Genomic DNA, 27,114 nt, shown 5'->3' on the forward strand with positions numbered 1-27,114 from the left:
TCTTTCAGTTCTTCATCCTTATCTCAGATGATCGCATGAGACTCTGCTTGCATCTGCTGCACTGGGGTAATTGGAATGAGGGTGATAAAATGCAAGGTTATGTCACTACTCTTGATGATTTTTAAAGGCTGATAGTTTTTTTGTTTTTTTGCCTGTTCTGATGTTGAACTTGGAGGAAATTGGCTGACAAACTGATGCATAAATTGTGATCTAATTCCTAACCTAGAAACAGAGAGATTTCTGTTTTATTTTTGTAATGACCAGGACAAGGAGTTCTTACTGAACCACTACACGGCTGTGGTAACTCAGACACAGAAGGCACTGTGGGGAACGCACACGATTTGACTTTGGACAGGGGAGTCAGTTTGCATTGTTCTGCTCACCACCAAACAGTCCCACACACTCCAATTCTACTGTTGTCTACTCACAGTCTTCTTCCCCGCAGAGATCTAAAGCAAACCCTCATTTAGATATTTCCAGGGGAAATGTGAACAGTAAGGAGAGGTAAGTGAGGAGGCAGTTTTGTTATGGGTTTTATAGTAATGAAGGTCAAGGAGGTGCTGTTTATGGAAATGGGTCAGTTCCATTTAGGTCGGTAGTTAAGAACTGGCTCATTTGGGAAGTGGAAAATCCAATATCAAGCCATTGTGTAATCAAAGGACTTTTTATTGCACATATTTACCGAACATATTCTATGTACAAGACACCATGATCTGCACTATGGGCATACAAAAGTGAATAACACAGTGACTAACAAAAGTGAATAACCCCATTCCCCAAAACATATACATATGCACACAAAAAGACCAAAAGGAAATAAACAATACAACACAGTAAATACAAAAGTAAAGTGAAGGACACAGATTATTAAATTACAGGAAATCAGGTGGGGAGAATCAGCACTTCTGGTTGGACCAATCAGGGAAGACTTCTCGAAGAAGGCGGAAAGTGAGGGCGAGCTCAGGCACACATGCAGTGAGCAGAGCTCTGTGATGTGTACTCTTTCCTGGCCAGGGAACTGTGTATTATGATCACAGTAACGAATGAAAGGATTTTTCAATGGTAAGCTCAACAGGTTTTGCTGACTGATACCCCTAATGTCGAACAGACCAAATCAAATGCTTAACTCTTTAATTCAGAAGTCAATGAACTAGTTGCCATGAGGGTGTCTACAGCCAAACTTATGCATGGGGTCATGGCTGTGTGTTTGCTTGTGTTAGCGTGTAGGTGGGTGGGTTCATATATTCACAGGATTCTAATTTAAAAAAAAAACAAAAACATTTGAATTTGAATGAGCAATTATTATGTGCCAAGTACTATACTACTTTAGCTACATTTATCCACTCAAAGTCTAAGGAATTTAAATGGCTTTCCCAAGAATCATTATGTATTAAGTCTGATACTTACAAATCTGCCTTGGACACTATCAGTACCAATTTCTCCTAGGGTCACCTGACCAAATCACTTTGTTGGTGGGGTGTCAGCAGGAAACTGAATGTGTCTCTACTCAGGGTCATCCAGAGTCAAACTAATCCATACAGTTCCTTGACATTTTTCAAGATGGTGTAGAGTGGGCTTTGGGATGCAGGAGAGAGGGCATAGCTTCTTCCAGGAATTCCCAAATAATTCCAGAGTTTTTCTCTCAGCATCCTTGGGGCTTTTTGGTTAATGATGAGGCTAAGGTGGGGTGTCTTCCCCGCCATCCTGTCTCAGGGAGTGAGTATAGCTGAGTAGTGAGCACCTCCATACCAGATGTGACTGCTCAAGGCACAAAGCAAACGTGAGGCCAATTCCTCCCTCTCTCCCTAGTGCTCAGAGCTGTTACCTGTGAAATGAGGTCATTGGAGTTAGTCTTTTATAAAATTTGTCCAGATTTACCATTCTATATCTATATTTGCTTCATGAAATTCCATTTTCACTTCAATATATGGACTCTGGGTAAGTGACATTTCTTTCCTAAGCCTGAGGAAAACCAGGACTATGTCTTTCTCACCCCTTCTCTTGAAAAGAATATACAAATATATTGGTAAATAGTACATTAAAACCACTCTCTGACTTTATTTGTGAAGGATGCTTTTGTTGTCCTAAGATAAGCAATGCCATTTGAAAAATGACTCTTTCTCCAGGTTGATGCATTTTTTTAAACTTCAGATTGATGCTTTTTGTCTGCTCAAACTTTCCTACTTATAGGAAGATAATTTGTAATAAGAAAGAAAGAAAAGAAAGGAAAGAAAGAAGAAAGAAAGAGGCCGGGCGCGGTGGCTCAAGCCTGTAATCCCAGCACTTTGGGAGGCCGAGACGGGCGGATCACGAGGTCAGGAGATCGAGACCATCCTGGCTAACATGGTGAAACCCCGTCTCTACTAAAAATACAAAAACTAGCTGGGCGAGGTGGCGGGCGCCTGTAGTCTCAGCTACTCGGGAGGCTGAGGCAGGAGAATGGCGTAAACCCGGGAGGCGGAGCTTGCAGTGAGCTGAGATCAGGCCACTGCACTCCAGTCCGGGCGACAGAGCAAGACTCTGCCTCAAAAAAAAAAAATAAAATAAAGAAGAAGAAAGAAAGAAAAGAAAGAAAGAGGGAAAGGAAAGGAAAGGAAAGGAAAGGAAAGGAAAGGAAAGGAAAGGAAAGGAAAGGAAAGGAAAGGAAAGGAAAGGAAAGGAAAGGAAAGGAAAGGAAAGGAAAGGAAGGAAAAAGGGGAGAGGGAAAGAGGGGGGAAGGACGGAAGGAATGAAGGAAGGAAGGAAGGAAGGAAGGAAGGAAGGAAGGAAGGAAGGAAGGAAGGAAGGAGCTGCAGTCATACATAAAGTAAGCCTCACTTTCTCCTTTGTAATGAAACATCATCAATACTGACTTCTTGTTGGGACAAATAGAGGCTGCCCATTGCCCCTTTGCCTTTATCCGCTAGTTAGATGCTGCTACAGTCATCTGTGTCCTTTCTTTGTAAAGAGGCTTTTTTTTTTTTTTTTGCTCAAAGAGCTTCTACCTACAATACTGTTCTATCAGGTAACACCTGGTTTGAATGTTGAATTTGTTTACATACAAGTTAAGAAAATGAGCAGCTCTGAATCGGAAAGGTGATATTTCCTCTCTCCAATCCCAGGTATCAAAAAAGCATATTGTTGGTGAGGATTGACCTTACATTGTAAGTGTAGGCAGAAGATCTTTCAGTGGCTACACGGTCTTGAAGAGGAAGTGCAGGGCTAGGAGCCAGCAGACTTGGGTTTCTACCTCTGGCTCAGTCCTTGATTAGCATTGACTCACAACTCCAGGCTTCCATCTCCTTAACTGAAAATAGTCATCTTTCTGTCTCAAAAACTCTATGCTTTTCCCCTTGGTTCATGGCCAAGGAAGTTGTATCTAAGCCCAAACCAGGTTGACTATCCAATCTATTTAAATTTGAAAAAGTAGAATATACTGGCAGTGGATTCCTTTTGAAAAAAAAAAAAAAAATCAGCAATGACCTAGTTAGAATCAGCCCAACTCTTTGTGACTATTCACGAGGCTCCTCCCTCAGCAACACACAGAATCCAGCCAGGTGAAATCCCAGGCTGCCTTTCCCAAGATGAGGCAGAACTTGCTTTCTGAAGACAAATGTGACCCAACAGCATAGAGGTGGAAAAACTCCAACAAAAACCACGGTCGTGACCCCCTTTGTCTTTTTGTTTGCTGTGGCTGCTCAGCATGATATATATGTAGCTATGTACAGTTGATGGATGAGAAACGTTTAGTAGCACAGAACAGCTTAGACAGAGGAGGCTTTCATCCTTTCTGCACATCACGCCCTCCTCCATCAGCACCACATGTGTGAGCTTCCTACATATTCTCCAGAGGCAAGAAGACAGGAATGAGCACGTTTCTCCTTTGGGCTCTGCCATTCCTGGAATATACAACCTTGTCAAGAACAGAAGATCACAGCTTTAATGTACAAGTAGCAAGATTCATAGGCTTTATAACATCTGCATTATAAGCTCACTGTCTTGAACAATGAGCCCATTTGGGTACATCCCTTATGGCCAATGGAGAGTCTTCTTCCTTTAAGCCACTTTGGAATCCAGAGAACAGTCTCTTCTGTTGCCCACAGATGCTGAATTACACATCTTGTCTTTCTCTAAGCTGGACCACCTCCTTTTCATTGTAACACGTCTTGAAAAAGACCCATTTTTTATACAAGGCGCTGAACTGCTGCAGAATGCCACAAAGGCTGCTGGAGCCTGGATGTGTTGGGATGAGAGGTGGGAGGCCCTCTCTACATAGCTGAGTGCATCTGTCTCTGTTTCTATCTTTGTCGTGCTGTATGTGTCTCTGTGAGTCAAACTCTCTGTTTTTGTTTTTGTTGTTGTTTTTTTTCCTGCATTTCTCTGGGGCTCCCAATGCATCTCTTACCCCCTCCCTGCATCTCTCTGTCTCTGTCTTATTATGAATGTGGGTATCTCAGTGTGGGTTCCTCTGTCTTCCTCTCTTTTCTGTCTCTAGATCCAGGGGGACATCGAGACACAGGATTGGAAGACTTGTGTCTGCACATGTCCTTGTATCTATGTGGCTCTCTTCTAGTCATAAGTCACCATGTCCCTCTGTCTTTATATATCTGAATCTCTGTTTTCCCTTGTGGCTCCTTCCTCTACTTTTTTTTTTTTTATATATATATCTTTGTCTATCTCTAAGATATCAAATGTAAATAAACTTCTCCATCATCCCTGAGGCCTCTCACAGATATTGTTTATCATACCTTGATCTTTTCAGGCTAGGGAAAAGAAAGGGACCACAATGGGAAATTTGGGGATACTGCTGATATCATATAGGATGTCCTGGGATAGAGAACTAGATAGAAGATCAAAGAGAGGGAGCAGTTAAGTAGAGCAAGCAGCTCTCCTCACTCCCATCTAAAAGTCACCCAGGCTAATTTAAAAGCATTTTCAGACATGTCTGCTTCATTTTGGGGGCCAAAAAAATTTCAGTAGCCTAAGAATTTGAAGTGTGAATGTATTTCCAACCATAGCTAGGTGAGAATAGACTGTATAGGAGAATCCTTTTAATGAAGAAAAAATCATTTCCAATTATAATTAATCAAATTGCAATTTTAAAAGAAATGTCACATATATGACATATATGGGAACCCCTTGCTTTGCACTCACCTCCCAGGTTAGGGATGTAGCCTGGTTTCTTAACTTGGGCCTTTGATGGGATGACAAGATAATTCAGAAGAAGCCTTCTGTTGAAGACAAAGTATAATTGCATTTATTAAATATCATTATTAGTCTGTTTTCAATTATCACAATTATTCAAAGCACCTGGGAAATTGTGACCCACAGTAATTCCTTTTATTTCTTCACTTTATTCCTCTCCTCTCCTTTTCTTTTTTTTTTTTTTTTTTCAAGACAGAGTCTCACTCTGTCATCCAGGCTGGAGTGCAGTGGCACGATCTCAGCTAACTGCAACCTCTGTCTCCCCTCCCAGGTTCAAGCGTTTCTCCTGCCTCAGCCTCCTGGGTAACTGGGACTACAGGCGTGCGCCACCACACCCAGCTAATTTTTGTATTTTTGGTAGAGATGGGGATTCACAGGTTGACCAGGATGGTTTCCATCTCTTGACCTCGTGATCTGCCCACCTCGGCCTCCCAAAGTGCTGGGATTACAGGTGTGAGCCACTGCGCCCGGCTCCCTTCTCTCCTTTTTTATATTGGAACCACTGACACCATAGGAACCGATTGCTATGAGAGATCCTCCTCCTCCTTGGCCTGGCCTGGCTCCACCTACTGAAGGAGCCCCAAATTTGGGACGATGGTGGATAGTGGAGAAGACATTGAGTGGCATGGAGAGAGAGAGACAGACAGCAAAATGCTCCAAGCTCTCAAACAGCTCTCTCAGTTGGTCTGCTGAAATCCTCAGTGTTAAAGCCATCCCCTTGTATTGCACCTGTGTCCAAAGGATGTCCTTGTGTTTTAGGAATGCGTTGCCTAAGATAGGTAATACATTAACTCACTGGTAGAATTACTACCACATAAACATAGGCTAATTCTTCACATCAGATATAAAACGAACACGGACAAGCAAATTTATTATGCTGGCTTTGGGAAGCAGGACTGACACTACCCAGGCAGGCGCCATGAGGAGGGGAGTTGAATCTGGGCTATAGAAGATTGCTACCTAGGGATTAGAGGCCTACAAAGCAGAAGAGAAGAGCACAGATGAGACACCTACTTGTCCTCTGAGCAGAGTTGACAAAACTAATTGCAGGCAGTGGCCTAAAGTTAGTGAGCAATAAATGAAGGGGGGATTGCAAGAAATTAGGATAAATTTACATAGTACCTAGGCCAGTGATTGTGAACCCAGGTAGCACATTAGAATCACTGGGGAGCTTTAAAAAATGCTTAGGCCCTACCTCCAAGAGTTTCTGATTTAATTTTTCTTGATTAAGGCCTGAAAAGTGTTTGTTGTTGTTGTTGTTGTTGTTGTTTTGAGATGGTGTCTTGCTCTGGCACCCAGGCTGGAGTGCGGTGGCACAATCTCAGGCTCACTGCAACTTCTTCGCCTCCTGAGTTCAAGCATTTCTCCTGCCTCAGCCTCCCGAGTAGCTGGGACTACAGGCATGTGCCATCTGGCTAATTTTTGTATTTTTAGTAGAGATGGGGTTTCACCATGTTAGCCAGGATGGTCTCGAACTCCTGACCTCAGGCAATCCGCCTGCCTCAGCCTCCCAAAGTGCAAGGATTATAGGCGTGAGCCACTGTGCCCTGAAGTGGTATTTTTTTAAGCTTTCTAGGTGTTTCTAAGGTACAGCCAGCATCAAAAACCACTGAGTCAACCGACAACTAATCATAAAATGCTGGATATTATTTTGACTTACCAGTCAAATAAAACCGCAAAGAGAAGTGGGAGAAATGACTAGGATTTTATAACACTGAAAGGCAGAATTTCTCTATGATGACCTGAATGGATCAATTCTGAAACACATAAAGAAAGGAGCAAAGCTAAATTGGAAGGGATTGAGAGAGTCAGGACTCTCTCCTGAGAGCACCACAGCAGACCAAAGTGAAGGAGGAGACTACTTACATCAGGGATGCCTGTTGGAGACAAATATTCACAATGCCAGGACACTTCAGGGAGAGTTCAGATGAATGACCCTCAACCTTGACTGTACATTAGAATCACCTGGGGAGCTTTCAAAGTCCCCAAATCCAAGCCACACTCCAGACAAATCAAATGAGAATCTCCAGGGGTGTGACCCAGGCAACCCCATTTTTTGAAGCTTCCCAGTTGATTCTAATGTATAGCCCAAGTTGAGAACCATTGTTTTAGACATTTATTAATGTCGTTTGCATTAAACTTTTGCTATATATTTTTTTAAGCTGAAAGGGGTATGGAGAAACCAGCAGATTCCCAGGTACGGAGACCAAAGACTAAAAACAAGACCAAAGGTTAGGTAAGAGTAAGGCAAACGAGAACAGAAAAAGAGAGGGAAGAAAAAGAAGAGAAGAGCAGGGCTAAAGAAATCAACAGAGAGGGAATGGAAAGGCAAGGAATGAGGATGGGGCAACGCTGCTCTCAGGGCCACAGGGTACCCAGCCCCATCAGTTAGCCTCTCTCTATGCAGATCCCCTAAAGCCCCAGTCCGTGACAGGGGATGTGGACCCCAGCAGACATTGGCGTGGGAGGCTCTAGATCACCTCCTCGCTTGTTGTGGGTGTATTCCTTGGGCCAACCCTGAATCTCCTTTTGCTGCCATTTAAAAGTTTTTTTAAAAATTGAGCAGCAGTTTTTCCCTCACTCAAAACAGTTCACGGCCCTCATTCTTTGCATAACAATACATTGTTTCCAAGTCATAGGAATAGAAGATAAGTTAGAGGCCCTGTTATAGTCCAGCCTGCTGTCCAATGACTGAATCTTCTCTACAGCAACCCTGAACAGGCCCCAAGCCCACTTAAGCCACTTCAGCAACCATGGCAGCTGGCCCCTCTTGAGTAGTTCTTTGTGTAGGATCAGAATTTGTTTCCCTGCAGTTTTTACACTTTGGATGTGGGTCAACTGATTGGAGTCATAGAGAACAAGTGAGACATCACGGGAACCTAAGACTTATCTCATTTCTTTCATCACCTGCTCTCCTACTATGTGGTTTGAGGTTCACCCTCCAAAGCCAGCCACCTTGTCACTCTCCTCTAAATTCATGTAACTCCACTTGCATCTCTTTGCATCCCCATATTCCAGAAAGAATCTGAACTGTTTAAGAGGCACCCAGCACTTCTGGGAAATCCACACTGCAAAGTGTTAAAGTGAGAGAGTTAGCAACACTCCATATGCCAGAAACTCCAAGATTGTTATCTTGTTAAACTTTTAAATGCAAAAATGAATATGAAAGCTTTACCTCTGATATTGTGGAGCTCCTTTTTGCAGAGGTTACTCGACCCTTTAAAGCTTCTCTTATCTGGATATTTAACAAAAGAAGTTAAGAATTAGAAGATCATATGCTTGGGCCTGGCTGATATTGTGGCCAGGTACTGTGTTAGCAGCTAGGTTCTGTTGGAGGGATATGGAGGGATCAGTGACCTGGTGGAGTAGTCTTGGAAAAGGTGGAAAGATGGGGAGAGACAAGAGAGGTGGAGGTGGCACAGGATACTCACTTTCAGGGCCTTAAATATGGACCCAATGGTTGAGAAATACAGTTTGCCACAAGTTTGAGGATTCCTCGACATAGCTTCTTCTTCTTTTTTTTTTTTTTTTCTTGAGACGCAGTCTCTCTCTGTTATCCAGGCTGCAGTGCAGTGGGGCCATCTCGGCTCACTGCAACCTCCGCCTCCCAGGTTCAAGCAATTCTCCTGCCTTAGCTTCCCGAGTAGCTGGGATTACAGTCATGTGCCACCACGCTTGGCTACTTTTTTTTGTATTTTTAGTAGAGACGGAATTTCACCATGTTACCCAGGATGATCTCAATCTCCTGACCTCATGATCTGCCTGCCTCGGCCTCCTAAAAGTGCTGGGATTACAGGCATGAGCCACCTCACCTGGTCTAGCTTTGGCATTATTTTTATGGAGCACTTATGTAATCACTTCTCACAATTTGTCAATTATTCAAAAGACCTTTTCTAGAGGAAGAAAGTACTATACGACTGGACACGGTGGCTCATGCCTGTAATCCCAGAACTTTGGGAGGCCAAGGCAGGTGGATCGCTTGAGGTCAGGAGTTCGAGACCAGGCTTGTCAACACAGTGAAACCCCCTCTCTACTAAAAATACAAAAATTAGCCGGGCATGGCGATGGGCACCTGTAACCCCAGCTACTCAAAAGGCTGAGGCAGGAGAATCGCTTGAACCCAGGAGGTGGAGGTTGCAGGGAGCTGAGATCATGCCAGTGCACTCCAGCCTTGGCAACAGAGCGACATCCCATCTCAAAGAAAAAAGTACTATACAACATAGCAACAGCCCATGAAATTCATCATCCCTGACTAGGTCATCCTGTCCTTTTCTCTAAGTCTTGCCTGCTGAATACAGGCCCTCTTCTTATTTCTTCTATACAAAATATTATTCACCTTCCAAGGCCTTGTAGAAGTTCTGTGTTCACAATTCATATATGCCAAAGCCCTCCAGCTCAGGGTGGCTTCCCCTTTCCCTGCAGATGCCGTATTCTTTGTCACACACAGACCTCAAACCACCCGTCGGGGATGGAGGACAGTGTGCTCAAGGCCCCACTGGGATTTGTAAAGATATATTGGCACTTCTGCTTACATTTCTTTGTTCTCACCCTTTTTCACTTTTAGGTTTCACGATGTCCGTAACACTTTTTAAGTTAATAATGAACACATCTAGGGATATGTTCTCACTGTGTTTTACTAATCCTAAAAGTTTGAAGACTACTGGTATATACAACTTTTGGTCAATGAATCATGTATGGTCCTGTGACACTTTTGAGTATTTACCTTTCATATCATAATTGTAAAGGTAAGAGGTTTTGATCTTGATAGATGTTTCCACGACTTGGAGTTCTTTGCACATCTCACCTAACACTGGTAAACTAAGTAAAAATGCAACTACTGGTACTCTGGCTATAGATACTAGTTGTGGTTTTACAAATAATAGAAACATAATCCTGTGGCATATGACTGGGCAGTACCTTAAGTGCTTTGTGTTTTTACCTACAAAATTGCATTTGTTCTTGGCCATAATCTAATGGAGAAGGCAGAGAAAACATTATTATCTCTGCATCCCAACTGGCCCTGTCGCCAGGCTGGAGTGCAGTGGGGTGATCTTGACTCACTGCAACCTCTACCTCCCCAGTTCAAGAAATTTCCCTGCCTCAGTCTCCTGAGTAGCTCAGACTACAGGCACATGCCACCATGCCTGGCTACATTTTTGTATTTTTTAGTAGAGACGGGGTTTTGCCACTTTGGCCAGGATCTATCTGGCCAAAGGTCTATCTCCTGACCTTTTAACAAACCTTTGATATTAATCTAATAGAATATTACTGGCAGTAGGCTGGGTGCAGTAGCTCATTCCTATAATCCCTGCACTTTGGGAGGGCAACATGGGTGTATCCCTTGAGCTCAGGAGATTGAGACCATCCTGGGCAACATAGGGAGACCCCATCTCTACAAAAACATGTAAAAATTAGCTGAGTGTGGTGGCATGTGTCTGTAGTTCCAGCTACTCAGGAGGCTGTCATGGGAGGATCACCTGAGCCCAAGAGGTTGAGGCTGCTGTGAGTCATGATGGTGCCACTGCACTCCAGTCAGAGTAATAGAGTGAAAGTTTGTCTCAAAAACAAAACAAAACAAAAAAAACAAATTAACATGTCCTTTTCTCTAAGTCTTGCCAGCTGAATACAGGTGCTCTTCTTATTTAGTAAAAAATAAATAGTAAAACATAAATAAATAAGCAAACAAACAAGAAACTCTGCAGTGAAGGTGGGGTGCTTGGGGGAAGGAGTAGATTATGTTTTTGTTTGTTTGAGGTTTTTTGTTTGGTTTTGTGAATCCAACCTGGTACTGTTCCTTTTTATTTTTATTTATTATTTACTTTAATTGACAGAAGGGTTTTGCATTTATATCTGACAGGGTTGTTTGCATTACTTTTTCCAGAGGGTAGTATGGTACAATGGAAAGAGGGTGGTTTTAGAAGCCTGAATAAACATTTGAGGGGTTGTTCCTTTGCTTGGTTTTTATTTGTTTTCAATGCTCATCACTTATCAAGACTCATCTGTATTTGAAGAGTTTCTTTTCTTGACTCCAATGCTGTTCAAGATACAAGTAGGAACTCACACTTCCACCCAACCTTGCAGCTAAGACATGACCACGTGACCTGAACTCAGCCAATCAGACATGACAATGAATAAATGCGGGTGCTGGTGTACCAGACAGGCAGGGTGAGGCAATCTCCCAGGCAGCAGTAGCAGCAACTCTGGCTTAAGTGTTTACTGCCTGACATTGGCCTGGTGAGCTGTGCTATCTGTGCCCAGCAAAGCAGGGAAGAGCAATGGTATCTCTTATGGAGCATTTCTATGGTGTGCATTGAGAACTATTCCTAGAGCAGAGCCTCCAAAACTCCAAGCCAAAGAGATCCTCTCAAAGATAATACTGCAAGATTTAATAAGTTCCTTTTCTGCTTCAACTAATCAGAGTTGGTTTCTGTACTGATCTTGAGCAAGCTGTTCACTCTGAGTCTCAGTTTTCTCATCTATAAAACTGAAAATGGCAATACCTACAATTGTTTTAAGAAGCAGCACTAATGTACATAAAACATTCATTCCCATAAGAACTTGCAAGCTGGTCAATATCATTTGCCTTGTAAAGAGCAGTGATCCAGGCTTCATACATCTGTACAAATGACTGAAGTGAGAGTTTTTTAATAAATAGCCTTTACAAGCCTTTACATGGCCAAGTACTGATAATACAGAAAAAGCAACAAGAAGAATTTACATTCAGTACCTTTGGATCCAGGATGGTTCCAAACACTAGGATGAAGAAGCCCTGGGAAACACAGAAGAGGGAAAAAGAGTCATTTACAAAAGAATGTTGATAATAAAACATACTCTCAGTTATTACCAATTCCTATTTTGATAAAAAGAAAACAATTTTATGAAATCTCTTAATTTATCATCCTTAGATCACAACACCTAGATTCATTCAATGAATATTGATGAGTGTCTTCCATATGCCAGTCACTGTAGAGGTACCTCAGTAAACCAAAGAGACCAAGGTCCCTACATCATACAGGAATATTTTTAAACTTTCCTTTTAAGTTGAGCAAATTAAAAGTGTTTTCACTTAGCAGGAGCTGGGCCTCTGAACTGAATATAATGATCCAAGAAAGAGTCAGAGGAGGTGTTGGGCAACGAATACAGGCTTGCCGTCCTTGAACAGTGAGTAAGATAAGCTTCCACAGAAAAGAGCAGAAACAGCTGTTGCTCAGCTTCCCATAACACCTTCAGCCTCCTTTCTCATCCACTACAAAGAATATTATAAAACTTGCAAAGAAAAGTCAAGTGTATACATCCTCAAAAACTTAATGACTTTAAATAGATTGAGTTTCTAAGCACATGACAAGTATTTCCAATATGATGATGCAGAAGGAATTAATTAGCTTTTATATCTTTTATTTTCCATACCAAAAAAAAACCCATATAAAACCCAAAACAGTCTGTTCCTCTATAACTATAGTCCATTTGAAGTTTTTACTTCTGTTTCATATACACTGATACAAAACCCTCCCTGAGGAAGGAATGGCGAGTTGTAGTTCCATTTTCCAGTTAAGGGAAAGGAAGCTGAGATTCAGCATTCAAAATGTGATAGACAGGAACATTCATTAGACAACAATTTCTCCTGAATGTGCAGTTACTACGTCCATGGCTCACCTGAAAAGGGAGGTTAGATAATGACCTTTTATTTAGGAATACCCTTGCTAAGCTGATCTGACTTCATAAGTGAGTGTGAACTCTTACCTGAACTCTTACCTACCCAGAGGCCTGTTAAGGGGCATGGGTTTTATACAGCTGGCACCATAAAGATGTTACAACCTGGTATTCATCGCTGAGAACAATACCAAACCTACCACTATTTGGTAAAAGCCCAGATGAGAGGTGGAGAACTTTACAGGGACCAGTGTACATCCTTGCCACTAATCCAGTCCCCCAAACACACTAACATACACCTTTCTATTCAGCCAGTCCAACCCTCAAAAGCTTAATCTCCATGTAGCTTTTATGAGATTGTTCTTCTGTGTAACACTCTGAGCCTACAAAGTAATTATTGAAATCTCTTATTGTATCTGCTACAAAAAAATTACTGTTGTCATGGTCCATTAGGTTGCAAAGTTATCATTCTTATAAGGCCCCTTCTGACAAACATATTCCAGCCTGATTTTGGTACTAGGAATATATTTCAAGTCAGGATCTCCATTAATTTGGCCCAGGAATTATATTTTTTAAAGATCTGGGAACCACAGTGCTAGCATGCTTTTTTCTACAAATATGCTGATGGCTAATATTCTTTGGCTAAAGAACTAAGAGGAATTTCTCTCCTTGTAAGATTTTTAATTCCTTGGGGTTGGTCTATCTATATTTGTATCTGCAACATTAAGCATAATGCTTGGCACAAAATAAGTAATAAATGTGGTGTCTCTTCATTTGAGTGTATGTATGTGTTTAATTTCTTTATTATGCAACCTGCACTTTTATAGTCATGTAACATGACTATAAACATGACTTTAACATGACTTTATAAACATGTAACAGGGAAATACTCCACTAGGATCACTTTTCGTTGGCCCGTGCCACGTTAGATAAAGTTATGCAAAATATCTTTCAGAAGATTTGGATTAAAAGATTGGCCATAAAGTTTAGTATCTGGTTGAGAAGGGAAGAAAGAACATACCTAACAAACAATTCACCAGTAGCAGCTTTTTTGCATTTCTTTTAGTAGGTAAAGCACAGTTTGGACAGGTAAATCTCAAGATGTTCTCCCAGGTTCTGGTATATGTGCTTTATTTTTCCCCACCAAAACAGCTATGAGGGAGTCCCAAAAACTCACCCAGCCCACAATTACTCTCATTAAATACAAGAGTAGGATGCCAACCAGAAGTTATGAATGGACAAGGTGGGTAGTCGAGACAGTAACTGACACCATAATAAAACCTCTCGAGTAAAGGGGATGGGTGGGTTTTAAAACTACTGCAGATATTCCTCTGGGGCTAAGACCAGGAAATCTTTACAAGAATTTTCCTCCCATATCCTCTGGGCCTCTCAATATGTTTCAGAATCTCTCCCCTCTGTCTGTGTTCCATCAGCCTCTGCTGCTGCCCCTCATCTCATCCTAAGACTCCACTTCTCCTGCTTTTTACACCCAGTTGGTTGTGTCTCCCATCTCAGTAGATCCATGACTCCTCTCTCTCCTCCCTCAGAGGATGCCCTGATCCAGTGATATGCTAGTAAATGGCAATAAACTCTCCTAACTTGTAGTGTTTGCCAATCTCTATAGTTAATTACCCCCACCATGGCCTATTTGAATCTTGCCCTGTGACATCGCTGAGCATGGATTTAGGAAGAGATGGGCAGTAGCACATCATTGTACAGATTTTCCACCATGCAGACACAATAGAGGCAAGTAACCTCAAGAGAAAAGGTAGACAAATACTTAGGAAGTGATGAGTTCTGAGGATACATGACCTTTACTTTTAACCCAATTTGTTTAATTGCAAGTCTATATGATTTAATTGTTATTGATGACTGTGTTCACAGCCAGCTCAGAACAATCCTGAAAATATAATAGGTAGCTCCTTGTGAGTCAATAAAGGCCAGCACCAACATAGCACTGCCCAGTGCCCCCCACTGGCCTCACCAACACTTTGTTCTCAGCTCCTCACTGCCCCGTCTGCATTGGCATTTAGGTAGGCCCCTCCCTGCTCCTTACTGGGATTCAAGGCAGAAATGAAATTGAAAGCACAAGTGATCCTACAATGACAGGTAAAGGTGCTCAAGATATCAAAATGCAAGTGCTCACAGCCTTGTCCAAAACAAACCTCACAGGGAAGATGGCCCTAAGGGAGACAAGAGAAGGAAAATACTGTGGAGTGAGTTATGAGCTCATGAGGGGTTTATGAAAAATAGGGTTTTTACACAAGTCTTTTCAATGACTAGTTTTGTAAACATGCATAAAGCAACTTATAACTACCAAAAGCTATACAAATGTAGGATACAATTAATATTTTCTATAAAAGTGCAGAAAAAGTGGAGACTCAAAATATGAGATACCCTTATTATTATTAACTTTGTTCTTCAAGACATCGAAGTGTTTATTATAAAGTGAAATCATTTATACATAAATTCTGAAAAAGGAAAATGAGAAGATACTTGATTTAAGATATCTATTAGCAATTAGGTGAAGCATTTACTTGAAAATAGTCTTACTGGCTACTGCATACATTCAGAAAAAAAGATAATGTTTTAGATATCTTTAGAAAAATAAAAGCTTGCTTTTCAATTAGTTGCTATCTACATATTAGCATTCAATATAATAAACTTTGGATCATTCACACACTATAACATAAAAAATGGAAAAAAACAAAATTTCAATCAAGAAGGAAATTATTGAATATGGAATGCTATGCAGCCATTAGAGACATATTCACACATAATGAGCTGGTAAAATTCTAGTGCATATTTTTAAGTGCAAAAGCAAGTTACACAATAATGCACATTGTTTTAACCCCTGTGTTATGTGAAAATATATTTGTATAAACATAGAAAATTTGGCAAAGGATGCACATGAAACTGTGAACATTGCTTAATTCATCTAAGTGTAATAAGAGAAGAGAGGAGAAACTATCTTCGATACTTCTCTGTATAGCTTGCCATGTTAAAATAAGATGGTTGCCAATGGTAGCTAAAAATTCTAAGTGGAAGGAAATGTAATAAATGTGCAAACTTTAATACCTCCAATTTTATACCTAAATTTTGGGGAAGGTGTTATTGCTTAGTTTTTAAACCATAACAACTTAGCCTATTACTAGGCTGTCTATGGTCTTTAGATTATTTTAGTACTTGATCCTTTCCCATTCACCATTTAATTTCATTTTCCAAACACTCCTATAAAATGGACAGTATTGCACTCATTTTATATGTGAGGAAAATATGGCCCGAAAAAGTTGAGTAAATATCCCAAAATCATGTTATACATTATTAGTAAACGAAAGAGTCAGGATCCAAATCCAGATCTCTCTGGAACAAAAGTTTATTTCCCCACTCCATATGCTATTCCAAATCCACTGGCTTTTACATAGAAATCTAATGCCACAAGCTCCTAATCACAGAACGTCTTCACGAATTCTCTCACTTTGGACTTGGTCAGAAGCATCTGGACTTACCTGGAATGCATTGAGCAGGGAGAAGATAATGTGGAAGGCCAGGGATCTGTCATCGATGACGGTGGCTACTCCAAATCCCCAGGTCAGTCCCAGAAGTGGTGTGAGGATGGCAATGTTCTTGCTGATTCTCACAATGGTTCTCACTTCCTGGAACATGGAATTGCTGATGGCAGGTCGCTGGGTCTTGACAATCACCAGTGTGACTGTGATCAGGTTTACTACCACGATGGCCAAAGCTGGGACCACGAAAGCCAGAAGGGCTCTGGTCATATCCCAGTTGAGCCAGCAGGCCTCAGGTCGTAGATAGCCTTTGCCAGGTTCAGTGGCAGCAACCGTGATGGCAGCAATGACCAAAGGGCATCCATAGCCCACTGAAAACAGAGATGCCACCAGGACCGACTTGGGCAAGGTATGGAAAACAATCATGATTCCATAGAGGATAAGGAGTGCTTTGGCAAACATCCAGAAAAATACAGAAAGGTAAAAGAGATGAACGAAAAATGTGGCTGCCACACATCCCTTGTGGTGTGTTATTGGACCACTAAGAAAGGAAGCTACAATGAACCACACATCAGCCATCAGCAAAGTGGCTGCAATGTTAACAATGCACACATGGCGTAAATAGGTGATCTCTGTCTTTGTCACTTGGCTCCAGACTAGGACCTCAATGGACAAGCAAAGGATCAGGCTGCAAGTAGAAATGCCCAGGCCTACATATGTGATATAAGTCAGGATCAGACTCTTTAAGATGTGAGGTGACATAAGAATTGAGAAAGAGGTAAACAACTTGCTTGGCCTACATTTGCAAACAGCTTGCTGGGAGTTTTCTTGAATCATTTTGCAGGCCTTCTGGTCCCATCTGTTCTCCACAGAGTGCCAGCCAACACACTGTGTCCTCCTCTCCTCCGACTTGCTGATCTTTTCAAAAATTAGTGAGATTCTTTTAAGTTCCTTGGGCAAAATGACAGACAGGACAAGCCCATTTATAGTAATATTTTCCGAAAGACTGGCTTCCAAAATAGCCCCAATAGTTGGAAATGCAATGCTGATGACCTGAGAAGGGGAAGGCACCTTCCAAAGTTCATCTCTGCTGATCAACACTCTCCCAGTGACTTCATTGCTGGTATCATTAACTCTCATCAAAAAAGTGAAATTTTTTCCAATGTTATCTCCAGATATAGTGGTGCCCATAGTATGAATGAAGACATCTGGTATGTCAACGGGATATGTATCTATGAATAGCCTTCTTGCAAAGGAGTTGACTGAGTGCAGTAGGATATAGCTGCTGTTTCTGTCAGGAATGAAAGTCCAGTTGGAGATGCTTTTGCTATTAAGAATGTGGTTGGCTATGGTGCTGTAACTCTGACAATAAAGAACCAGTGTTAGTACTGAACCACTCTCTGAAACTGCCAGCGCATTCAACACTCACTTTTATAAAGCATGCTCCTCCAACCAGCAACCTAAGCATACTCTGGGAACTTCTTAGCAATATAGAATCTCAGATCCCACCCCAGACTTAATGAATCAGAATGTGCATCTTAATAAGATCCCCAAGTGACTTGCATGTACACTGAAGTTTGACTTAGATGATAGAGCTACAAAGGAATTGCCTCACCATGCCCTCCTCCATTTATGCAATGGCCTCCTGTGAGCCAGGCCACTGGACAGCTTTCCACATGCTCCTGTCCATCATTCCCTCCACATCACACCTAGGCAAAACTAGCAACTTGCTTACCCTGCTCAGAGAACCCATCACGTGTTTAACCTCTGTTGCATCCCAAATGTGTTGCAGGGCCCTATACAAGAACATAATAAATTGGAAATTCACTCTGGAGTCTGAATCTACTTTTTATTATCTTTGCTTTGAAGATCAAAACCAAGCAAAATGGACCCAGTTCTATTTCATGTTTCTGCAATGGATAGGTATGGCTGGATTTTTTTTGTTTTTTTTTTTTTTTGTTGTTGTTGTTGTTGTTTTATTCGATTATTTTCCATTTTAGCAACCTATCCTAACTCACAAATGAAAATAAGAAAAGTCTTTCTCTCTCCAAAACAGAATGTTTCTTAAATGTATTCAGTAGCCGAAAGATGCATTGGTAAATCATACTCCAAAGTTCACTACAGTACCAAGTAAGTGCTCTCTATAAATATTTGTTGATTAAATGTTTACTTTTTCCATTCATTTATTCATCCTTTCTTTAATGAACATTTACTGAACACTTGCTTTGCTAGACATTAGAAATACTGATGTGAAAGAACGGTTCCTAGTCCCTGAGAAGCTCACATAATACTCCAACTAACCTGCATTCCTTTCCCACTGAGATAATGTTCTTCCAAGTATACAGGAACACTCACCCGCATCTTTTCCTCATCAACACCTGTCCATATTGCTGTTGATATGTTGTGTAAGAGCTGCACAATTATGGCAATGTTTCCTGGTATCCGGGGTGACTGCTGAATGCCTCTAATTACACAAGACAAATCTGTGGGACACTTTTGTAGCAACAGATCTGATATGGTGTCAGACTTTCCAGTATATACACTTATTTTTATATTGTCTTCAAATGGCTGAACCAAATGTGAATCCTCCTACGATATGGCAAAAAGAAAGAAATTTTTATAATTTTTATTTTTGTGTTAAATGTAAAAGTACCTTTACTAAAACTTAGGACAGCCTAACATAATGTTTTTCTGTTTTACACTTTCAGAGTCACATCTGCTGTCAAATAACTTGACCAATACCGAGTTGCATGAACCAGCAAATAAAAGTCCCTACTTCCCATCTACCTATTCTTTAATCCCCCTCTCCCCAAATAACAACTGTTATCTTCAGCATACCACTTCAGATAACCTGTATATATAGAAATTTCTAGTACCATTTAAGCTTATTTGTAATATTTATGAAGGGCAAATCACGAGTGATGAGTCTATCTTAAAAATAGAAATTTAAAACTCGATTTGGATGAATCAACTGGAACACCAAGACTGAAAATAGCAATAGAAAGTATCTCCCATAGATTCAGACTCTGGTTCCCATACTTTAAGGCAGGGGTGGCAAACTATGGACCCAGACTGGCTGCCTGGTTTTTGCAAATAAGGTTTTACTGGAATGCAACCAGCCCATTAATTTAAACACTATCCACAGCTGATTTCATGCTACAATGGTAGAGTTGAGTAGGCACGACAGAGACCATGTAACCCACAAAGCCTGAAATATTTCTGTCTGTCACTTTACAGAAGTTTCCTAACCCTTGCTTTAGAGGACCCCCTTCTGGCCCTCCTGCAGCCTGCCCCTTTTCATGGCCAGGAGTCTATCAGCACAGACTTTCACATACTCCAAGCTTAGAAGGCTATTTTTGCATAGAAAATGAGACTAGTGGATGCTTATCTGTTCAGCCATCCCTACACGCTGCTCTGCCACATGCTCGCCCTCTCTCTTACTGAGGGCAATATCCACTGCCAAGGGGAGGCTCCACTGTGCTCATACAGTGCACATCAGAATCCATATTGCAAAGAAAAGATATTACCTCAAAGATGTTGACGGCATTAAGAGTCCGACAGGTGTCAGTGATCTTGTGCCATGTCTTTTTCCTGCATGAAAACCCCATATTTCCCTGAGTGTCTGGAGGGCAAGGTTGAGTACACTGGGAGTTGTCTGTACAGACACCATCGCATACACCTGGGAAAATGAAAGGAGACCATATCAGATGGGAAGGTCTGGGCTCTGGGCCCATTGGGCCAGTCACCAAGGTGTCACTGCCAGTGACAGCACATAAATACTGAAGACATCAGTGTCTTCTCTTCCTAAAGTGGAGGAAGACTGAAATGGATCAGTGGTCATCTATTTTAGCAACAAAATTTTATTGTTTCCAACAAAATCTTATCCTGAACTGCAGTGTATAAAATAGATAAAAGTGGAACATGGCCAGGTACAGTGGCTCACACCTGTAATACCAGCACTTTGGGAGGCCAAAGTGGGCAGATCACGAGGTCAGGAGTTCTAGACGAGCCTGGCCACATGGTGAAACTCCATCTCTACTAAAAATACAAAATATTAGCTGGGCATAGTGGTGTGTGCCTGTAATCCCAGCTACTCGGGAGGCTAAGGCAGGAGAACTGCTTGAATCCAGGACGCAGAGGTTGCAATGAGCTAAGATCGTGCCACTGCACTCCAGCCTGGGAGACAGAGTGAGACTCTGTCTAAAAAAACAACAACCAAAAAAAATCTGGAACTGTCCCAGGTGAAGTGAGAGGGACAAACCCACAATGCAGTCCACCAGGTCACTCTTACACCCTCACAGGAACCCCTGAATACTTCCTCAGACCCCTGAAGCTCCCCAGATCAGCTCTAGTTGGAATCTACTGCTTCCAATGTTTTCTAAGAAGTCTCTCAGCTCAGAAACTCTATAACATGTTATATCATCAATGACTTCTCACAGACCTGTTCTAGCCACTGGACCAGTTTGAATGGGCTCAATCCAAAGGATCTATGGCAAAGAATTCTCAGACAAGGATGGAGCAGTGGGTACCGGGAGGAGAGAGGAACAGGGTGGAGTGAAATGTACAATTTACTACCTGGTACCATGCTCACTACCTGGGCGGGATCATTCGTACACCACATCCCAGTGACACGCAATTTGCCAGTGTAACAAACCTGCACGTGTACCCCCTAACGTAAATGTCAAAAAGAGAAAAAAAGGCAAAGGTACAATTTAATATGAAGGAAAAAAGTCAGAGTCCAAATGCAAGTCATCAAGGATTCCATTTGCCGTGCCACAGGACAGAGGGCTGAGAATGGCCCTCTATTACAATAGATGGACAGCAAAACTTCCATGTGATAAGCAACTGCTGCCAACATACCGTATGGCCTGGCAGGCACCTTCTCCCTGCTTTTGCTGGCAGCCTAGAAAGGGAAAATCAAAATTTGCATCAAAATCAATTGATATGTTAGCCCAACAGCTCACTTTAGTCACAAACAACCACAGTTAAATTAACTATGATACCAGCATGGCCCACCCAAAGCTGAGTCCATGAATTACGGCTCCTCCGTGACCTCATTTTCCCTTCAGCCTGGACCACTTTCTCTCCCACTGCTACCCAGTAGGAGCACTCCTCTCTCTCCAGTAAGAAGAGTCTATGTTCTATCCAGGAAACACGTTATGAGCAGAAGTGGATTGAGAGGGAACCTGACGAAGGTTAAGCCTCAGAGAGCCTTGCTCAAATGGGACCTTTTGAAGCCCTGGGAAAGGATCTAGCAATGAGCAGATTGCTCTCCTCTCATGCTCAATGAGCAGATCATCTCATGTGTTCATGTGATCATATGTTTTATCAAATTCTCAAAAGCAAAATGTTTTAACCACCTACCATCTGTTAAGACCATCATTTTGTGTCATTTCAGTTCTGCCTCCTTCATACTCTCTCTCATTTTGGGTATCACTAGAGAAGCCATATCTATCCACGGATTCTGGACAAGTTAAGCTGGGATACATTTAGTTTGAATTTAGTAGGATATAGTTATGTAGTTTCCAGTCACTTCTACATTACAATGAGAACATCAACACTTAAGTGATATCAATTCCAAGAACATTTACAATTATTCACAGAACAAGAAAATTCTAAGTTCCCTGATACCTTGCAGCTCACATATGAAATAAATTGGATAGAATTTTCCCAAATTTGATAACAGTCCTACATGCTTACATGCCATTACTAATAATAAATTAGAAACTGAAAGATACTTTTCTAAACTAGGAATAATAAGAAAAAAATTTGATCAGTAATGCTGGAGGAAAGACTGAATAATATTTCTATTCTCTCTATAGAAAAAACAATAAGATCATGCAAGTATGCAGTCAAAAATGTAGGAACTAAAAGGTGGGCATTTCATTAATAAAAAAATATTGTTTTATTACTGAATAATGCTAAATAACACTATCCAGCATTTCTAAATTTGAAATTTGTTGTGATTCCTTTTCTCATTCTAAATAAATTTTCACTTTCCCCTTAGTTTTGTATGTGTAATATTGCATTCTTTTTCCTTAGGAGAATTCCCCCAAAACCTAGCTCCCCCATACCATGAGCATCTCCATCAGTCCTAATTAGAACCCCCTCTTTGTCCCATCCATTGAGACCATATCCAACCCTTCACTAAGAAAGTGCCACATAGTGGTCAAGGGATGTACTCTGGGAGTAGACAACCTGGGTTCAAATCTCAACACCAACATCTGAGACCTTGGGAAACTTTATCCCTCTGAGCCTCAGTTTCCTCTTCCATAAAGTAGAGTAGGAACTATAGTACTATAATTGTATGATACTTGCCCTAGAGCATGTTTATGAGGAATAAATGCGCTCATCTATGAAAAGCACTAGGAATGGGCTCTAAGAATACTTTAAGTCTATTTAAGAATTTACTACTGTTATTACTCTGCACATAAACTTACGAATGTCAAACGTCAATTACATACAAAGCTCAAGTTTCTCCCTTCCAAGAGATCTTTCCTGATCCGGTTCTGTACATGATACATCTTTTCCTCTGGCTCCTACAGGGATCATCTTCCATACAGCCATACACACATTCAATGCTTGGCATATTCTCACCTGACCTGCCATTTTGCTATCTAATCTTTTTTATAGAAGCATATTAACTCCTCAATTAAATCACAAGTTCCTTAAGAACATGTACTGTGCATTGTGCTTCAGTATATTCCTCCAAGTAGCTAGTTTAGTGTCTTGTGCATATGTGTGTATGCATATATACATTTTAGTATGCATATATATACACTGACATATATGTTCATGTGTGTATATGTGTGTGAGGAGAGAGAGAATGACTCAGTTTTCTTGCTTCTGCACCAGAATAGTGTTTCCTAGTGGCTGAGAAGAGCCTTGACCCAATTACTGCAACTTGAGCTCCAAGTTCTAATCCATTGAGGAAGAAATTGGATATTCACTGACACAGCTCTGTGACTAACTCTTGGGGTTCATGCCAACTCATGGGGTTCTTCTTCACAACCTTACTTCTCTTTATGTTATCAAGAAACAAAGCTGAATATTCCTTCTTTTCTCTACTGAATAAGAACTTGTGGGGTATCTGAATTGAGCCTTTGGGATCTCTCCGAAGTCAAGAAAGTATCACTGAGGATTCATATCTGTGAAATCACCAACAGAAGATGACTTTTCATTTTCTAGTGCAGAGAATCAAGCCTTATTTTATAAGTGGAAGAATTAAAATTCTTGCACCAAACAAGAATGCTAAAATAACATCTTCAGAATTTTGGAAGACTTTATAGATCATCCAATCCAGCCCTCTTATTTTACAGTTAAGGAAAATGAGGCTTGATATTGCGGTGATTTGTACAAGTCCATGCAGGAAATGCCCCTTACAGCTAGGATGAGAACTTAGATCTCCTGATCCTACAATATTGTTTTTTCTAAACAGCCAGTCTGTGTCCAAGGGCAACAGGCAGAGGGGATGAGTGGAAGGAAATATAGGCATCTCAAGATACTCAACACCATCTTGATAGGACCACGGTGTTCAATGCACTGTGATAAATGCACTTATAGGTCAACAACTCTGGATGATATTTGGTCCATTAAATAAACTCTAGTGAAGTCACATTATATTTATCATGTATATGGGCAGAAAACCATGATATTCTGTTTACTTGTAGTTCTGAAAACTCTGCCTTCTTAAGGGAAGGATCTGATTAATTTCTTCCCATCTAATTTGCAGAGCACATCACATACTCCTCTGGTTATTTCATTTCTAGTGTAGCATCCAGTATAGATCACTTTAGCTTGGGATACCAACCGTCCCCAACCTAATACTGTGAAAAAAAGAGGCTTGCAAACCAGCAACCTGCTGAACCTGCTGAGCTGCCTGGGTGCATAGGCAGGTCAGGAGCCAGCAGTAGCAGCAGCTCAGCAGCTCAGCACCCAGTAGCTTGTCTAATGAGAAGAGAAGGATAGAATGTTCCCAATAAGGTAAATCCCAATGATCAAGAGAAACAAAGCCATCCTCCCATGCTCTACCTACTGTCCACATTCTGTCTTGTAGAAAAGAGTGAATGCAGAAACGGAATGAAAGGAGGAATTAGTAAGAAGCTGTAGGGTTGACAGCCTTCAGGAAATGGTCTTTCCAAGAGTCTCTAACTTCTCCCAGAAACCAGGTACCTGTTTAGTATTAGTGGGGAAGGGGAGCCATGCAGAAGACAAACTAACTTGAGGGTAAAGTAAATTCATTTGAAAAACTCTTGGAAGGAACTTCCAAAGTCTTTTTTTCCTAAAAAGGATCTTGTTAAGAAGACATCCATTAAAATGGAAAGATCAAGAAGCAGACAATCTGAAAACAGGGGTTCTGGCCTTGACCCTGTAACTGAGTAAGTATGTACTTCAAGCAAATCACATCTCACACCATGGGTCTCCATCCCCCCAGCTGCAAAATAAGGGAGTGGAGTTTCACCAGTTGATCTCAAAACTCCCTTCCAGAACTTGCAGTCAAATAATAGTACTCTCTTCAGAAGATGCTCAAATGTTTTCATGTATCCTCTCTCAAGTGCTCCTCCACAGCTTATTTTAAATGAGTAACTAACAGGGAAATTAAAATTACTTCTGGTGTCAGGAAAAATATTTCAGAAAGAGCCATAGGGCCCCCTGTCCTACAAAATTTAAAATAGTCCATTGCCAGAAACTCTGTACCAGTGAGACCTCGCTTAACCACTGCCTGAGTTGCTCCTTCCAGCTCCTTCTAGCTCCTTCTAGCTCCTCATTGCTCCTTCTAACCCATTCATGGTTAAGGTTTCTTATGGGAGTTTCTTCAAGTTTCTTATGGGAGATGTTTCTTATGGGAGTTTCTTCAGGTTTCTATCAGGTTTCTTATGGGAGATGCTATTGCCATTTTGGATGGGACAGTGCTTCATTATGCCAGGCCATTCCTAGGCCCTACCTCTAAATGCCACTAATACCTCCTGGTCATTGTGGCAACCGTTACCACCCCCACATTTTCAAGTGCCCCCGGGAAATGGTACCACCCTGGTTATGAACAACTGAAACATTCACTATCAGAAGATATAGAACAAAGTATTTATTACTCTTAAATCACTTGAGCCTCATTGCATCTCAGGAACTCATGGGAAAAGGCTGAGAGAAAAACAATGTGTAGCTATTGGCTAAACTGGGTTTTGGTTAGCTGTAGTTGTAATCACTTCTGGCTGGGCCACTCTATCACCATCTTTTCCCTATACTTCAGCTCTCTGGTAACTGAGAGCTGGTAGCTGATGGATTTTTTTTTTTGTCCATTTGCTTTCCCCACCAGTTCATCCTCCACTCCTTCCCCTTTTCTTACCTGGGACAATGTCCTACATGACTCTGTGGGCAAAAGAAACACCAAGCAGTACAGCAAAAGTGTATGAGTCATTGTCTTCCACACAGCTGACTTTCTTGTTTCTACAAGAATAAATAAAAAGGCAAAATGTCTCCAATTTGAAGCTTTCATAGGTTCCATGCCACTGCAGACCCAATCAGTTCACCTATGAGACTGGGCAGTCTTCCTCTTCCATGCTGCCTACTCAGACCTTTCTGCTCCAGAGGTAGTGTCCTGTGGCCTCCCATTGACTTCGTTCTCTAGGAGGCTGCAGTGAGAGCACAGGCAGCATTGGGAGACACAGGCAATTGCTGAGATATCCCCCACCCTCTACTGTTAGCTTGCACGTCACTCCTAACATGAGAACCCCTCCAAAGGAAGCTACTGCCTGCCAGATTTCACCTTGCCCGCATGGATATAATAAATAACAGCCTGTATTCAGGGAGCAGGAATGATGCTTCAGTCTCTGGGTTAGGCAGGGCTGAGAAGTCTGTGAATGGCTATGGTAGAAGATGAGCTGGGGTTCCTATGGGCAAACTCAGCCTAGAAATATCTTTTGAAGAGGCTTGGCCTATTATTCCTCACTCCCACCTAACTCTGGAGCCGTATGTTCATAGGTAACTGGTGATTTCTTCAAAACTGATCTTGAGCATGGTCTGTTATTGTTATTTCTACCAGGACTGATATCAAAACTAAACTGATTCCTCGACACCTAGAACAGTGCTTGACACATGGTTGGCATACAGTATATTCAGTAAAGAAGGAGGAAGGTAGGGAGGAGGGATGGAGGGGAGGTGGGTGGGAAGAGCTCATAATTTGCATCAGGGTCTGTGCTCTACAGGGGACTCACCTAAGCTAAGAAAGTTAGTATTATACTTTAATAATGTTAATATATTTCATCTTGAGTTGAGATCATCCTTGAAAGTGATTTGCTGTTTCTTCACTTTTAGTTAAAAGGATTCAGAAGACTTGAATGTAATCAACAAAGGCCAGAGGCAATCACAATGGTTTATATTTGCTATTTGACCAATTTTAGCCAAGAAGATCGCTCAAGCCCAATCGCTCATAATTCCATAGGAAACAACATCATTATTTTAAAGACTAGGCACAATTCATCTTCCAATCATGTTTCCTCCATTGAAATACTTGTCTAGCTAAAATTCCACTGAAATTCAGTGATTATTTAAAATAGTTTGTATTGCCTATCTCAGCCTAGTATTAATACAGCTGTCCAAACATTTGTAGTTCTTACTTAAAGAGGCTACTTTGTTATTCATCATTTTAAATATATTTTGTAGCAGTACAGAGGGACACACAATTTCAAGTAAAATTGCCAGCCATATTTTCATCCTTTATTCCTACCTAAGTTATTCAAACAGATGAAAATTATGGTATAAAAATCATCAAACT

General features: G+C 41.3%; 1 protein-coding gene across 1 annotated transcript; it reads right to left on the bottom strand.

Moving 5' to 3' along the window:
* Positions 1–7,596: 7,596 nt before the first annotated feature.
* On the bottom strand, positions 7,597–25,758 carry ADGRF2 (adhesion G protein-coupled receptor F2). The gene is made up of 8 exons (XM_023213029.1): positions 25,687–25,758; positions 21,204–21,246; positions 19,871–20,022; positions 18,699–18,932; positions 16,344–17,705; positions 11,912–11,953; positions 8,360–8,419; positions 7,597–7,716 (listed from the first exon to the last, which is right to left on the bottom strand). The coding sequence occupies exons 1-8, from the start codon at positions 25,756–25,758 to the stop codon at positions 7,597–7,599; spliced, it is 2,085 nt and encodes a 694-aa protein (XP_023068797.1).
* Between the last annotated feature and the right edge of the window lie 1,356 nt (positions 25,759–27,114).

This window comes from Piliocolobus tephrosceles, chromosome 5, assembly GCF_002776525.5.
Source record: "Piliocolobus tephrosceles isolate RC106 chromosome 5, ASM277652v3, whole genome shotgun sequence".
Classification (NCBI taxonomy): domain Eukaryota; kingdom Metazoa; phylum Chordata; class Mammalia; order Primates; family Cercopithecidae; genus Piliocolobus; species Piliocolobus tephrosceles.